At 38.4% G+C, this 15,599-nt stretch overlaps 1 protein-coding gene across 1 annotated transcript in view; it reads right to left on the bottom strand.

Moving 5' to 3' along the window:
- ROBO1 (roundabout, axon guidance receptor, homolog 1 (Drosophila)) overlaps nucleotides 1-15,599 on the bottom strand; it is a gene marked incomplete at both ends in the record, with an annotated part of 62,323 nt that overhangs the window by 42,494 nt on the left and 4,230 nt on the right. The window contains 8 exons of the mRNA XM_009069678.1: nucleotides 1,283-1,454; nucleotides 4,929-5,050; nucleotides 6,315-6,546; nucleotides 9,097-9,218; nucleotides 12,836-13,002; nucleotides 13,101-13,269; nucleotides 13,437-13,518; nucleotides 14,916-15,121. Of these exons, the coding sequence (XP_009067926.1) occupies nucleotides 1,283-1,454; nucleotides 4,929-5,050; nucleotides 6,315-6,546; nucleotides 9,097-9,218; nucleotides 12,836-13,002; nucleotides 13,101-13,269; nucleotides 13,437-13,518; nucleotides 14,916-15,121 (1,272 nt within the window). The remainder of the gene's footprint in view (nucleotides 1-1,282; nucleotides 1,455-4,928; nucleotides 5,051-6,314; nucleotides 6,547-9,096; nucleotides 9,219-12,835; nucleotides 13,003-13,100; nucleotides 13,270-13,436; nucleotides 13,519-14,915; nucleotides 15,122-15,599) is intronic.

Raw genomic sequence — 15,599 nt, forward strand, 5'->3', positions numbered from 1 at the left:
GGCCAGGAACCCAGAAGCAGGCAAAAATCTTCCCCTGACAGTCTCTTTGGTTTCTTTTTCGCCTTACCAAAACCTCAAAGTTATGAAGAGCCTTTATAAAATTCACCTTCATTTAGCATTTGCTCATCATCAGAGAAAAGGAAAAAAAAATGTGGTTATGAAGTCTTTGGCTTTGAACATTGAGGTTATCCTTATAACCCTCATTAATGTAGACTTCAAAATCTAAGCCATATAAAATAAACTTGACTCTGACTGGAAAGCTGGCTCTGGGAAGCTGTGAATGATAGCTGGCTGTAGGAAACAAAAAATCCAACAAATAACTATGGAGTTTTCTTGTAATAATTCCATATTAATGGAATATCATACAAGCTGTGTGTAATTTTGTTATAAAATCTCTATCAATGTAAGTGGGAATCATATGCCTATATAATTTAAATAGGTTAAAGATGGCCTTCATTTTAATAGCCAAGGAAATGTACATGCAATTTTCCATATTATTTGCTCTGTCTTGTTTTCACATACTGTTAATTATAGATTTTTAAAATACAACAAGCGAAATAAGAAGGAAGATCTACTAATGATACAGAGGGAGACAGGACATAAAGTCCAAAGCAGTATGCTGAGTTTGCTTTCACAATTATATGCTGTAAAGATAAGGTATTTTGCTACAGGCATACTAGTAAGGAAGCATATGACTATACTTAAAGCTACTTTAAATACTCTTTAGCTAAGCAACAGCAAAGATGGGTTTCTCTCAGAAAGCTCCAGGAGCAATGTCTCTGGTCTGCATTTGGGACTGAGATGTTTGGTGTAAATGAAATTAGGAGATCAAGATTATTGTACCTCTTTTTCCTAACTCAGGTTATTTATTAGCTTTCACACATAGTTGATATTTATTGTGGATAATTTTGGCATGCTTGTTTTTTTTTCTTCAATAAAGATAAAATCTGATCAAGACAAATTACTTCCCTAAAGTGAGTCAACACTTAGTGACTCATACACCCTTACCTGCTTTATTACACCACTTTTAAGGGTGAAAATTCACTCTGAAAAATTAACAACCGAAAAGCACTGTTGGAATGGGAGATTAAAAAAACCCTGTGTTGTTTTAATCCCATTTTTAGAATGCAGTTCTAAGGCAAGTTTAAAAGCAGAAATTCCAAATCCTGCTATTCCAGAGATCAAGTAACACTATTTCACTTGTCTTTATAGTATTTCTGGTGCCATAAAAGACAAAAGTAAACAAACAGAAACCAATAGGTAGGATTACCAGCAAGCTTACCTAATTGGATAAACTGGGGATCACTTTTCACTCCAGGTCCTGCTCCAGTACTTGCTGCCACTTCCACACTGTATCGAATACCAGGAACGAGGGAGGGGATGACTACAGAAAAGGTGGTGCCATCCACCGTCTTATTTATGTGGTATCGACTTTCATTGCCGAGACACCAGACCTGCAGGGAATAAGTGCATTGTATGTATAAATGTTCAAAATTCAATACCACAGGATAAGAAGAAGGAAGGATGACAAAGACTTTGTCATTACTCTAACAACTGCAGTCATGGATTACTGTCCTAGGCACTCAGCGAATACTGAAATGATACTTCTTGTTCCAAGGAGCAGCTTCAACTACTAAAATTATTTGATGTGCTTATCAGCATTCATTCATTCAGAGTTCAACCACTGTTAATATAACTAAAAGCATTAGTACATAGAAGAAATAAGGGAAGCCCCACAGCCAAGAACTGTTCCCATAAACAACAAAGTAAGAGCATTCAGTTAAATGAATTTGCAATTCTCTTACTGAAGAATCATTCATCAAGCAAGGCTTTTGTCACTCAGGTACATAAGCAAGTCTGTCATCACATGAGGTCACAAGAGAACCAATGTCATGCTAGGATCCAAATTTTTTATTTTTCAGATGGCAGCAAGAGGCAAAGATTGAGTGACATGCTGTCTTGTATGGAGAAACAATAGCATGACGTCAGATCTCACTGTTTGGTTGAGATCAGGATACAGTTCTAATGAGTAAAAATAATCACTTTATAAACTATATCAGTGACACTGAATGATTGGGAGAAAAAATATTATGAGATATTTTTACCTCTTTAGGCCTGAACCATTGATGTGACAAATGCTTTAAAGAGTATGGTTGAACTCCCAGCTGCTATTCAAGGTGAAGACTCAGCTAATCTAGGTCTGCTAAAAAATTTGAAGAAGTTGTGCTGATTTCCTTTTTCCTCCCTTTCCACAACCGCATTGCTCTACAAAGAACACTTACCCAGAAAGTTAAGTTAAATTCAGTACTTTATCTGCAAACAGCAAACTTGGCTGAGAACAGCAGCATATCTGAACCTGGGTTGACTGTACACAGGAGGGGAGATTTTGCTTTTGACATATGGAGCTCGTAAAAGATTTAGTACCCAGATAGTTGCTCTTAATCCCTTGTGCAATCCTGCCACTGTGGAGACTGCCAGGTGAGTGAGCTAGAGTTTCACATGTGGAACAATTGCTACAACCCTTTCTGTAGAGCCCTTTCTGCCTGGACACTGGAAATTTTATCTCGCCTTCAGGACACTGTAAACCCCTTTTTCCTTCTCTGGATGACAAGGATTGAAACAAGGATAGCGGGACATCTGAGGATGTGAAAGGCATTTTAAGTTCCTTTGAAATCGAATCCCAACACAGGATAACTGCTGCTGCACAGCAGGTCAGAGCACATGAAGAAAATTGCCTTTTTCTGATACTACATAGAGACTGTTTCAGTCAGCACTAGTAGTAAATTTATTAGTAATACTGGTCTTAAACCCTAAAGGATGGTCATGAAAATACTCTTATGCAAATAAGAAGTTGATTAAGTGAGGAACAAAAGATTTAGATCTATATTTTGACTTAGGCCATTTTCACAGAAATTGTTACTGCCACCTTGTGAAACGGTGCATGTGCTAACAATGAAAACAATTCAGTATGTACTTGCAACTATGAACTACAAATTTAAAAAAAAAGTTTTGTTCTTAGGCACTCAAGTAGATGGAGAAAAGCATGAAACAAGAATGTTAGATTACACATCAGGTTGTTCAGTACTTGCCATACTACATTTGATTGTAGGCATAAAGAGGCAAGTGAAAATAAACTTTTAGAGTATTATAAAAGAAGGATGAATTCACATTTTAATAAACACATACGTGAAGAAACAACTAGTATAACAAGAGAATTTCAAACTTCATGCTAGGGAAGGAGAAAATGACATCTGCTGTGAATTTGAATTTCTGGCTTTTTGTGTGTGTTACTGACACTTCTTCAATTAAGATGGTATCCTTCTTCCTATTTATTTTATCCTTTAATTAAAGTAGGTACACTACTGACTTTGATCTGAGTTGCTGAGAAAATAAAGAACTCACCCACATATGCATACTTTTTTTTTTTTCAGGAAGAAAACATAGAAGATAAAAAAGCAAAAAGGAAAGAAAAAAGAAAATTTCACAAGACTTCTGTTTTTTTCTTGTTATTAGTTCTTAATCTTAAATCACTGGTCCTGCATTCATTTAACTTTTAGACAAAAGGAGCAATTACTTATAGCAACTTAAATAGCAATCCCATGTATATTAATTTTATCTGTTTTCTGTCCATGGTGAAAAGCACAAAGGAAAATAATGGCATCAACACAACAAATGCAGACGTAAAACGTGCCAGTGTGCTATCTACTGCTACACAAGCACTACAGGACTTGCTCCTACACATGATAGCCGATTATTACCTCTGAATGTTAGGAGGTATGGTAGGTATTATATCCATTCAGAAATGTGAATTTCCTGACTTTTATAATTGTGTCCTTGCAACCTTAACATTCCCCTGATGCAGCTGCTTGTTGGAAATAATTCCATCTCTTCTGCTCAAAATCTGTGTTTAAATGAAATAACTTCACAAGTATTTTTTTCCAATTACATTATATATCTGAAACTAAACCATAAATGGATTTTTTTACCAGTTGACCAGGTTCTGAGAAGGGTTTTATTATTCTAAATTGACCATGAAGATTAGTGATCATTTCCCTTTCCCATTTCTATTGGTGGAAAAAAATTGATCAGAATGAGATTTGATGGCTAGAGATATATGTTTATAGCATTGTGTTTAAACCTGAAAAATAGTCAAGACATCCTCATTTGAAAGATTTTCTCAATAATGTGTATTTGCAGGAGACTGAAACCAAAGCTCCTGCCTCTCCATTGCTACAAAGCGTACTTGATATCCGTGACTAGACATTTAAGACTTGCTTAGGAGAAAGAAGCTTCATTTACTTCACTATGTAGATTATCACAAAAAAATTTGAACTGCAAATACAATCTATGTTCATAAACAAACATCAAATAATAAACATTTTTAATGTACTTTCAATTTGTTAAAAATTAAATAGCATAATGAGAACTGTTTGGAAGAAATAAAAAATTTCTATACACTAAATAGATTTATTATTATCCAAGCACATCCTTTACTTGAAAGTTTTCCATTTGTCTTAACAACCCAGTTACGCATAATTTACTCAGCTCTTAACACTGTTAATTATTAGCCCTGAGCTTTTCAACTCATTAAGCCTGTTTATATTTACTACCTCAGCCAAAGTCTTCCAGTCACAAAACTGTTCTCAAACAGGTATGGTTCCCTCTCTACTTGTGTGAGCATTTCTCAAGTTATAATGAAGGCAAGGAGGTAGCTGTTTTAATTAAGAGCGTTGACCCTTTGCTTTGATTTATGGAGGCTTCCACAATCTACACAGAATTACTAAATATGGAGTTTGATTCAAAGCAGTGATTTTCTATTCCATTTACTGTGAGTAACCAGAAGATGGAGCCAAGCATCCATGAACAGCCCAACTCCCACAGCCTGGCCAGACTGGTTCTGCCAGGAGACCAAGGCATGCCAGCAGTACCTTATATTCTTGAACCATCCCATTCTGGTTGTCCTCGGGGGGTGGCTGCCAAGTGACCACGATTGCTGTCCCATTCCCATCATTCTTAGTTACCGAAACACTCTGAGGTGGAGCACTAGGAGCTGTTTGTTTGGACAGAAGGAATGAATGGTTAAGTTTGTCACACTCAGAAGTGAGCTTTTTTGGTAAGAGGAAGATGGTTTCTGGGCTATACAAATGCAATCTTTTGTGCCTCACCCTTCATCGAGGGCAGTTCATGGCCACAAGATAAAATGATATGGAAGGAGAGTGATGTCAACCTGCAACCAGACTCCTAAGTTCTGATGGAGTCTTGCTGGGTAGGACAGGAGAAGTCACACTTGTCACTAGACTCTCAGATACCTTTTACCTGAATATCACAGTCCCAAGCACTGAATTCCTCAGGGGTCTCAAATCATCTCACCCAGGGTGAACAGTTTTGAAATAAAAAGTCTATAAATTGACCCCAACCTAAATCTCAGCTTCTCTAATGTGTAAATAATAATGAGTAATATGAAACTTATTAAAATCAGGACAGGATGTGTTAATATTAACACATTTAAACAATAACTTATGTTTTACATTTGAAATAGTCCTTCTAAAAACTAGATGCTTAGCTGATGCTTAGGATGAATGCAGCTATGGACACCTCTTGACCCACCTGCATCAATAAACTGGATCTACATGGCATTTACAATGGGGAAGGAAGACAGAAAGGGAAAGGCAGCACACCCTAGCAGAGACATTGAAATTCCTATTCACAGGCTCTGGCCACCTTGCATACTCAATATGCCTGTACAGCAACAAAAGGAAGAAATTTATGAACCTTCTCTTTTTAGCACATGTCTGAGATGGAAATATATAATTTAGTCCACTGTATCTGTTGCCCTCATTCATCTTTTCATTTTGTCTTACTGATTGATCCAGATATAAAAGCCTTCTAAAAAACATGGTTTTCATTCCCTCAGCTACAGTGCTTTGATGGTTTCTGTGGTATCTGCTATCTACTCAAGATAGTGATTAGCAAGTGCTTGAATCTGACAGAAGTCACTTGTGACCAGCCCATGAACTCAGCAGGGAGGAGTGCACACTGCAGGGAAGATAAAAAAGCGCATTTCCCATTGTGTGTTGGAGGGGATTTTTGCACATCCCTCTCTCTCTTTCTCTCGTGCCTGGCTCTGAATATTTACTTCTGTGTCACCAAACAATTCACATAATGATCAGTCCGACACGGCCTCCTCTGCCACAGATAGCTGCTCTCGAACAGCACACACTTCAAACAAAATCAAATAATGAACATATCAGAAGAAAGCTGGCCAGACTGCTACTTCAAAAAGGAAAGATGAAGACAGTCTGGCTCCTACTTGCCTTCTTCCAGGGTCTTTGCAAATTTCACTTCACTATCTGCTCCCTGAAACTCATTAAAAAAAGGGCGGGCCTTGATTTCGTAGTTTACACCTTTCTTCAGCTCAGGAATGATAACGCTGTTTTTGGTTGGAGTCCTCACTTCAAAGATTAACCACTCTGACTCTCCATAGGATGCTGGCATAGGTCGGTACAGGATTTTATATCCTTGAATATACTGAGATTGCTGGTCCACCTGGCAAGACAGCAGAACACAAAACACATCCATTAACAGACATGAACCAGGGATGATGTCCATGACACTATGCACTGGACTATCTGCTCATATTATTTGAAGTGAACAATGCTGGCAAAGCAAATGATGGCTCCTTGTATTACAGCAAATTACAGGCCTGATTCACAAGTGCATTAATCTGTTTGACGCTGATAGAACTGTGCTGGCTTCTCTGGATTTAGGAAGGCATTAAAGGGGGGATAACAGAGTTGTATAATATGCCCCATCTCCATGAAATGAACAGTCTTTGCATTCACGTACCAACAGAGCTAGACACAGGTCAGACTTCTGCCCACTTGAATCGGCCCGGCAGGGCAGAGGGCATATGGGGAAAAGGGAAAAGGAGCAGTGCCACAACTCAGGGTGATGAGTATGAAGATCAAAGTGAGAACCTGGCCCACGTACCAACAGAGCTAGACACAGGCCAGACTTCTGCCCACTTGAATCGGCCCAGCAGGGCAGAGGGCATATGGGGAAAAGGAGATCTACAGTGCCACAACTCAGGGTGATGAGTATGAAGATCAAAGTGAGAACCTGGCAACTCTCCCAAGGTGTGGAAGGCTCCCAAAACTGATGAAATGAGCACTGCTTTCTGGCTGCTTCCTTTCAGAGAAAGTGAACTGAAAGGGCAGCCAGCTGGCACTGACTCCATCACTGTGGCTGGGCTCTGTCAGAGGGCAGATCTGTCCAAGCACTTCCCCTATGTCCACCTGCTCAGCGAGGTGGAAAGGAAGGAAAGGGCTGTTCCAAGAGGGCTCTGAAGAGGCTTATAAAACTCAGTATGGTAATACACACAAGACTTGGAAAAGCAGATCAAGCAGTTCAGGGCTCATAAGTGCTTTTTGACCAAGGAAGTTTTATATCAAATGTATGGAGAAACATTTTAAGTAAACGAGAGTGAATTCAATGTTTGGCTATAGCTGACATAGAAAGCTATCTTCTACAAGTGATCTGTCATGAAGCATCACTGCCTTTTAACTATCGTTTTCAATTTCAGATAAATAACGAAGTTCAATAATGACTACAATAAAATTTTAAAAGTTCATCCGACTTTCTCTGTTTTCAAAAATCTCACATGGTCATTTATAATAAAACTGTGTGCTTGCAGTTTTACTCCAAAAAGCAACACACTTTACTTTTAATAATTGCATAAAGAATGCATGTGTTAGCTGAAACTGAGGTAATGCTTATTTTTGAAATTGCAGAGAAGCCACAGGCCACCCAAGAGGCTGATGAAAACTGCCTGTCTGGAAAAGGTTGTTCTGTAAGTAAAGGTCAAACAAAATCATGCTAGGAACCTCAAAGATGTTTTAAGGTTATTAGCTAAAACAGGAGATTGCCTGCTGCAGGTGGCCATACTGCAGGTGACAGTGCATTTACCATGCAACCCAGCAGGTATTATTTGTATTCTTGCAGCACTGAGGAGCTCTGGTCATGGACCAGGACTCCACTGGGCTACAGCTCTTCATTAAAGTCAAAACACCTTTTGTTCCTGTTCAAATATTCTGCCATAGCATGGCAGGGGCTACAGACTGTGCTCTCCCATGCTATCCCTGTCAATATATTGACATGTTTAGATGGAAATCCTAAAAATACCTCAAAGCTCACTCCCTATGGTTTTACTCCTGCACCTGGTATAATTATATCCCCGATTTTTTTCTTCATTTGACATTCCATTTTAAAACTCCTCTTCTTTGATTTTCTTATCTATCTCGTTATTTGCTACTTGCAGTTTCCCATGTTGCTCTATGTCTTAATTTCTACCTCTGGATTGCCAAATGTCTCCCACAGAAAGCCATTTCTAATCCTTTCTCACACTGAGGCCTGAGCCTTGTAAGGCTACCTGAATCTTTATTCCATATGTTCCCACTCCCCCTTGCTTCAGGACTCCTAAAGTAGTGTTTCCTCACTCCCTTATTTCCTCTGCTATATGCTCCATAGCCAAGTTCCTGCCTCCTCCACCAGAGCAACATCAACACAACATTGCTTTTTTTCATTTCTTCTCCTTGTACTGCATGTACCCGTAACACCGTAGGAAGGGATAGGTTCAGACGAGACTATATGGATTTGGGTGTGTTTGTCACTATCTATGTAGTATGGAGGCAACACTTTCAAACAGAATTATGCAGTATTTCTCTCCACTGGTGACAGACAGACAGGGAAGTGTCCATGCTATCTCATTAGGGGACTCATACACTTCCTATTGAAAGCAGTGCAAAGGCTTCAAATGATATGACTTAGGAGGGCTTTGATCAGTCCTTTAGCTTCCAGAGGAGGACTCTGAAACTCACCATGCTGTAAACAGCACTCTCTGTGGAGACATGAAATGGTGAAAATGGGACAAAATTTAATGAAGAAGGAAAGCAAAGTCCAAGTGTAGCACTTGTTCCATAGAAAAACATTTGCAAGCATACAAACTACACAGATTCTTAGAAGTGTGACTCCAATGTACTCAAACAGGACAATTCAACAATACACATAACCACCACCATGATATAGATTTATACTCACAGTCCAGTGAACTTCAATTGAGGAGGAAGAAAGGATAGTTGGGTTGTGCAGATGTAGCACCACATCACCTAGCTCTCTCTGGACCTGCTTATGATCCACACCTTGACTTGTTGGTGGAACATCTGTAATAATTTAAGATGCCATTCTCACAAGTACATATGAGTGTTACAATAAGTACATGTAAATACAAATTAATTTATCAGAGTATACAATGCTATCACCAATAAGGTTTACCCTAAGTACTTCCCAATTACGTAAGAAAAAACTACATGAAGCATTTTCCTGAGCAAATCACCAATGCTTAGGCAGTACCAAATCAATACGCTGCACTTCCTTTGACAGAGAGAAATGTGAGGGAGATGCATAAAAAGGCACACCACACTCAAGGATGCCTTTGGTAAATGGTTACAGCAGTATTTCTTTATTCTTTCCCGTTGGGAAGAGAAAATGTTCTATTTATCACCCACTGCAAATTCCAAGAAACCAGGAAACCTATAAACAATGGCAAAAGCAGAAGCTGTACCTTCAGATAAATTCATTATAAACTGTTTTTAACTACAGAATAATCTAACAACCAAAGAAAAAAATCATTCACATGGCTGCAGCTTCTCTGATGGCAAGTGACTTCTTTAAACAGGAGGCTGAATGCTGTCTGGATTGTCTGATATTTGGTCTATATTATAGCTAGAAGAATTATTCATATGGATGAGAAGACAAATTGCTCTCAAAATATGCAATGGAACAATGGAAACACGTATTTTTTTGCATGCTGAGCCCTTGGAAAGCATATTTAACTGAAATGCAATGACTGTCAGACGTATAAAATTTATAGGGCAATCACTAACAGGGTTTCTAAAATATATACATACTATGGACAGCAGAGTAACATAGCTTCTGCACTGATTTCATTATCTCTCTCTTTAATCACTTCATTTTAAACAAATGCCATGCTGACAATGGTTAAAAATCATGGGCTGAGAAATTAATGAATAGTACTCATAGTTATTTATTTATTTATTAATCTAATTCCATATACAGAGTAACGCATTACACCAACTTTGCTCCAGCCTACTACTTCCCTGCCTGACCTCTTCTAGTAACAAAGCAACATCAGGAAATCCTCAAGGGTTCTGCTCTCTGAAGACCTTGGGAATTTCCATAGCTGTCTGCTTACAAGAAGTGCTAGAGTATATAAAATTTATGTATTTATTTATGTCCAACTACAACTACTGTAATAAGTCACTGCAGGTGTGTAGACTACCTTGAAAGCTGAGCTTTGGACAGCAGAGTTGATGCATTTAGTAAGTGTCTCCTCTATCAGTAAGTACCACAGTTGTAAAGCATGCTTTTTGCATGGTGGTCATATTCTACATTTATCAGCTTTCAATCCTGATTAAATAATAGCAAAACCATTGTAAGGCTGCATTAGGACAAGGCATGAGGACTAATTTCTTTCCAGAAATGCAGTTTTCATGCATACAAAGGCTATGTTACTTTGAACTTTTATCACACAGTATCCTCAACATATTTACAAGAAAGCTGATATTTCTTCAAAGTTATAGAAGCAAACTGAGGTTGGCAAGCCAGTGAGTGACAAATCCGGATTCTTAGCAAGGAACACCAATAACAACAAATCAACAAAACCAAAGAGTCACTGCTGTATCCACATGTAGCATGTTCTGACATACAGTCCATTTATTATTTATTCTCCTCCTCCCAAAGTTTGAAAGCATGAAAGACAGAAGCTTCTGTTTGGAGCATTGCCTAAATATAACCCTGCTTAGAATGTAACAGGAAAGTGAGTGGAATAGGGTTCTATCTTTGCTAATCATAAAAGATGAGTCATCAACAATATGAATCAAACTATTCACTGGCTCAGCCATTTGCACATCTGTGCAATACAACGATGTGTGTGGTTTCTTGTTTCAGCTCCAAGCTTCCAACCCAGGGACTGTCAGAGAAAACACCCAAACATGCAGTTGGTAATGTTGGTAGAATGCAAAGATGAAAGTAGGCTACTACCTTCTTTGTATGAAGGCGGTAACGTACCTTCATCTTGGTTTCTGGACTGGACATGTATTTAGGACAAGACTATACCACCCTCTAGACCTAAGTGAACTGGGAAATTTTTTAACTCGTTTAGCTAGACCACAACGTAAAAAAACCTGAAATGGTATTGGAAGAAGAGCAGAACTGCTTTAAAAGACATGACACTTGATGACATTTCTTACTACTGAAGAAAATTTTATGTATTAGTTGCTATTTTCACTGAGATTTTGTCTCAGGTCTTCAGCTCTACTAGGTGCCCAGAGAACAGAGAAGCTTTTCCATGTCATTATAAACCATTTAGTTGAGTGAACAGAGTATTTGCTGGTTTTCACAATCAGGTCAGTGATCAGTTAATTTGGGACAGACACAATACCTCACGTCATCTCCAGGAATGGAACTACACTACATGAAAATCAGACTCGTGCAGAACGCTGCAGCCTGTCTGCCTAATAATGTGTATATCCAAGGAATACAGAAATCACTAAAAGGTTACTAAATCTCTCCTTGGTAACTGACTTAGGAACCTCTGCAATCCCTATTCTCCATGTGGCTGTGACTCTGCTGTCTATGTACATATATCCACTAAAATTGTCACTCATCAGGAGAAACGCGTAATACCAAAAAAAAGCAATGTGAAACTCATCACTCCCCAGGGGAGATGACAAAGACTTGCTTTTAGATCAACTTCAGAAAAAAATGAGAAGTCACCAAAGGAAAATGCTTTGTTTCCCTTAAAGAACTTCCTTTCAAAAACAAATACGTACTTACTTATGCAAACAAAGAAACAAACATACAACACACACACTCTTAATAAGCCAATAGGTCAATTTCTCCAGTAAGTAGGAAGAGCAGAAAAACAAACAAACAAAAACAATACAATCCCTATCACTTTGTCTTTGAAGAAGAGTATGTCTAGTGTATTCCTTCTTAAGAACCTAGGTTTTTCTACTGGAAAAATGCAGGCTTCAAAGTTGCAATGTGTTATTCCCTGTACATCATCCCAAATGTCATTTGTTTGCTACAGTGAACACAAAATTATTTTTAATTTTACGTAGCTGTATTCAGTCCATAGCTGGACTTCAGTCATGGCTGAAGTCAATAGTAACTCCTTCATCCACTTCTACTCAGTCTTTTCCTCCACTTGGCTATCTGTAAGCATTGTCTCCCTATCCTACTATCCAACTTCCAGCAGTTGTATTAGTGAAATACTTTTAACATAATTCCAAAACCTCTTCTTTACTGGCTCATGATGCCAAATTCCTTCAAATTTTAAACTTCTCTCTTTCCTAATGCAGCAGAAATCAACTTAAGTTCCACGGTGTTTCTCTCTTTGTCTCAGCCTTAAGTCTCATTTGATTCACTGGACATAGTAATAACGTTTCTCTGGAATTTGAGAATTTTTGTGGTAACTGAAAAAAACAGAAACAACTTCTGTTGCTAATGAGCTATTCTGGAAGATGTAACTACCTTTGGATAAATGACACTAGGGTTCCCTTAGGCAATGCAACATGCTGTCAGAGTCTATGTTATAGAAAAACGCAAGTTCAAACACTTTACCGTACTATAGTATATATTTTAGCCAGGATAGGCAGACAGACAAAAGCTACCAGAATTCCTACATCTGGTACTGCTTAGCAAACTTGTGACAGCTGCTGTGGACACCCAAAACGTTCAAGTATCAAAAGATTACCTTGAGTTTTCACTGGATCAGATATTTGGCTTGGGTCACTTAGTCCATATGCATTAGCTGCTCTCACAAGGAATAGATAAATTGCATTAGGTTTTAGCCCTTTAACTGCAAAACTCTCAGTTTTCACATTTTCAGCTACAGTTTGCCAGCTGCTCCCAGACGCATGGCTAAAGATAAAACACACAGAACAGCAGGTTAGCATGTGATTCTTTAACAACATGTTATATACAAATGTACGTACGGCAAGATCACAAGACTCATATACCTGAAAGCCTCAATTATGTAAGAGGTTGGTGTTGCACCTGAATTCAAATTAGGTTGCCATGACAATGTTACTGTATTTCTGCTGACATCTGTAACCTCAGGTTTTGATGGAGCACTGGGAATCAAGTTTGGGTCAGTGGGTCTTGGTGGCTGCACTGGGACTCCAAACTCTAACAAAGGAGAGAGAAATGCTGAGTATAGACAGGAAGCAGCTGTAAGCTAAATGCTGTTCACGTCTGCACTGGCAATTTATGACAGAGTCAGATAACTTTTGCATTTCAATTGCTTATTTTCCTTCATGTATTTTTTCCACACAGAGAAACCTTAATTGATTTACCTTGGACCTCTATGTACGCACTCCATGTAGCTTCGCCACTTGGGGTTGAAGCAATGCAGGTGTACCGACCAGTGTCGCCCAGCTGAATGGGAATAGAGAAGAATAAATATTTGAAACAATCAGGCACTCAGCAGGCTAGAAGAGTAATTACGGCTCTCTATGTTCCTCCGTGAATATGAATAAATATATTAGGCTGCAAAAACTCTGAACCAGAAACTTCTCCCATTAGAAGTTATGATTTCATGTGCTGCAAAACAACAATGGATATTTATTTCTGAGCAGTCACAAAAGAATTGGAAAACCTGCAAATTCTAATTTAGTGTTAAATATTCTGTAATGAACAAAATGAAGGCCAATTCTTGGACCTTACTCTGCAAAGGTCCTAACAAATAAATTGAGAAGAAACTCAGATGACAAGACCCCATGCAGCTGTCAACCTTCCAGATAAATAATGCCTGGGACTGATCAGGACTGGAGCACTGGAGAATAGGTCATCCTTAAAACAAAGCTTAAGTATCACACAGGGTACATAGGGGGTTCCCTCTGTTAGTATAAATTTCACTCTACAGCAGGCCCAAAAAGGAACCTCCATATGCTATTCTCATCCAGTTCTGAATGTTGGATTATTTGTCCATATGCAACTTAATTGCATTTCAAGAGAGTTTCGGTTTTTTCCCCCAAAAAGTAATGCTATCCTCCTAAGGCCCCAGCCACAGCAGATGTGCTGAATTGACATGATCAAAAATCAGAGGTTCAAGTTCTAAGCCAGACTAACTTGTAATTTGCAACAGGACAACTCTAGGGAGTACAGTAGTGATGTATTCAGCCTAATTTTTAAAAAAAATTGCTACATTTCAGACTACAGAAAAGACAGCAGAGAATAGACAGTAAGCTAAAACTTCATGTTTTAAAACATTTTACAGTGTGCAAGGCATGACCAGCAGCCATACTAACCAGGTGCTATAACTCCCTGAGGAAGCCAAGTATTTGACAGGTGGTTAACCATTTTAAGCTATGTTACACTGATGAGTGAATATGTTTAAACATTAAAAACTCTTTTGAAAAAGATGTGTACATGGCTCTATTACTGCAGTTATGCTAAACAAAGGTTTTCTTTATACACATTTGAATTAACTAGGACATTTTAATCTATTAGTGCTAAAGCCCAAATTATTTAATGATTTGTCTTACTGAAATACAAGTTTTGCTTGCCCCTTCATGTTTTAAGTGCCAAATAATTCCTTCAATTAATACCTCTTAAAAGCATTTCTCCTTATGAAATCTGAAATAATGTGCCCTAGGCAGGTGTTAAGCATAAAGAATGTAGTATCTGAAAACATGAAGTATCAAATATTTTAACACATTTATGCAACATTTAATTAATTCTAAATGGAGGATTTACTACATCATAAAATGCCTGGAGGTGAAAAAACAAAGTGAAACAAACAACAAAAAAACCTGTTTGCCATTTCAAGCTACCTTGGCATATCGAATCTGCAGCACTCCTGTCTCCAACTGCTTGATGCGAGAGTCCTGGGTGGAAATGAGGATCCCATCCTTTTTCCAGAGGATAGTGGGCATTAAAGCGCCTGTGGCCACACAGTTCAGAATTAAAGTACCATCTACAGCTACAGTCTGGTTCACAGGACCCTGTCGAATGACAGGGGGAGGCCGGTCTGCAATCACTGCCAGAAGAAACAACAGGAAAGAGATTTCTGCAACTGGAAGCAATTTTCTAATCATCTAAGCAACAGCAGTTGCTTGAGGCTTTGAAACAAACTAAAGATAATTAAACAAGTAATTAAAGTTGGAAGCATGCATTATTCAGGGCAGGGTGCCCTATAACGATGCACAGCTATGGAAGTTTAAAATCATACACAACACAGTATTTTTCAGAATGTAAAAAGTACTGCATATAACAAAGTGGCATCCCCTAGGCAGTCTCTAATTCCAATGTCCTTATAAAGTGATAACGGAAACAAAAAGGACTTTGCAAATTCTTTGTCAAGGTACAGATTTCACCTTCTTCATCTTCTACCATGTGGCAGTCCTGTATAACAGAATTCATACTTCCAGCATTTAAAGACAGAGGAAAAAGAGGTGTGCAGGAAGGGGATAACAAGACAAATACATACTTACAAAAACATTTATGAGGTGCCATCA

Source organism: Acanthisitta chloris, unplaced genomic scaffold (assembly GCF_000695815.1).
Source record: "Acanthisitta chloris isolate BGI_N310 unplaced genomic scaffold, ASM69581v1 scaffold17052, whole genome shotgun sequence".
In the NCBI taxonomy this organism is placed as follows: Eukaryota; Metazoa; Chordata; class Aves; order Passeriformes; family Acanthisittidae; genus Acanthisitta; species Acanthisitta chloris.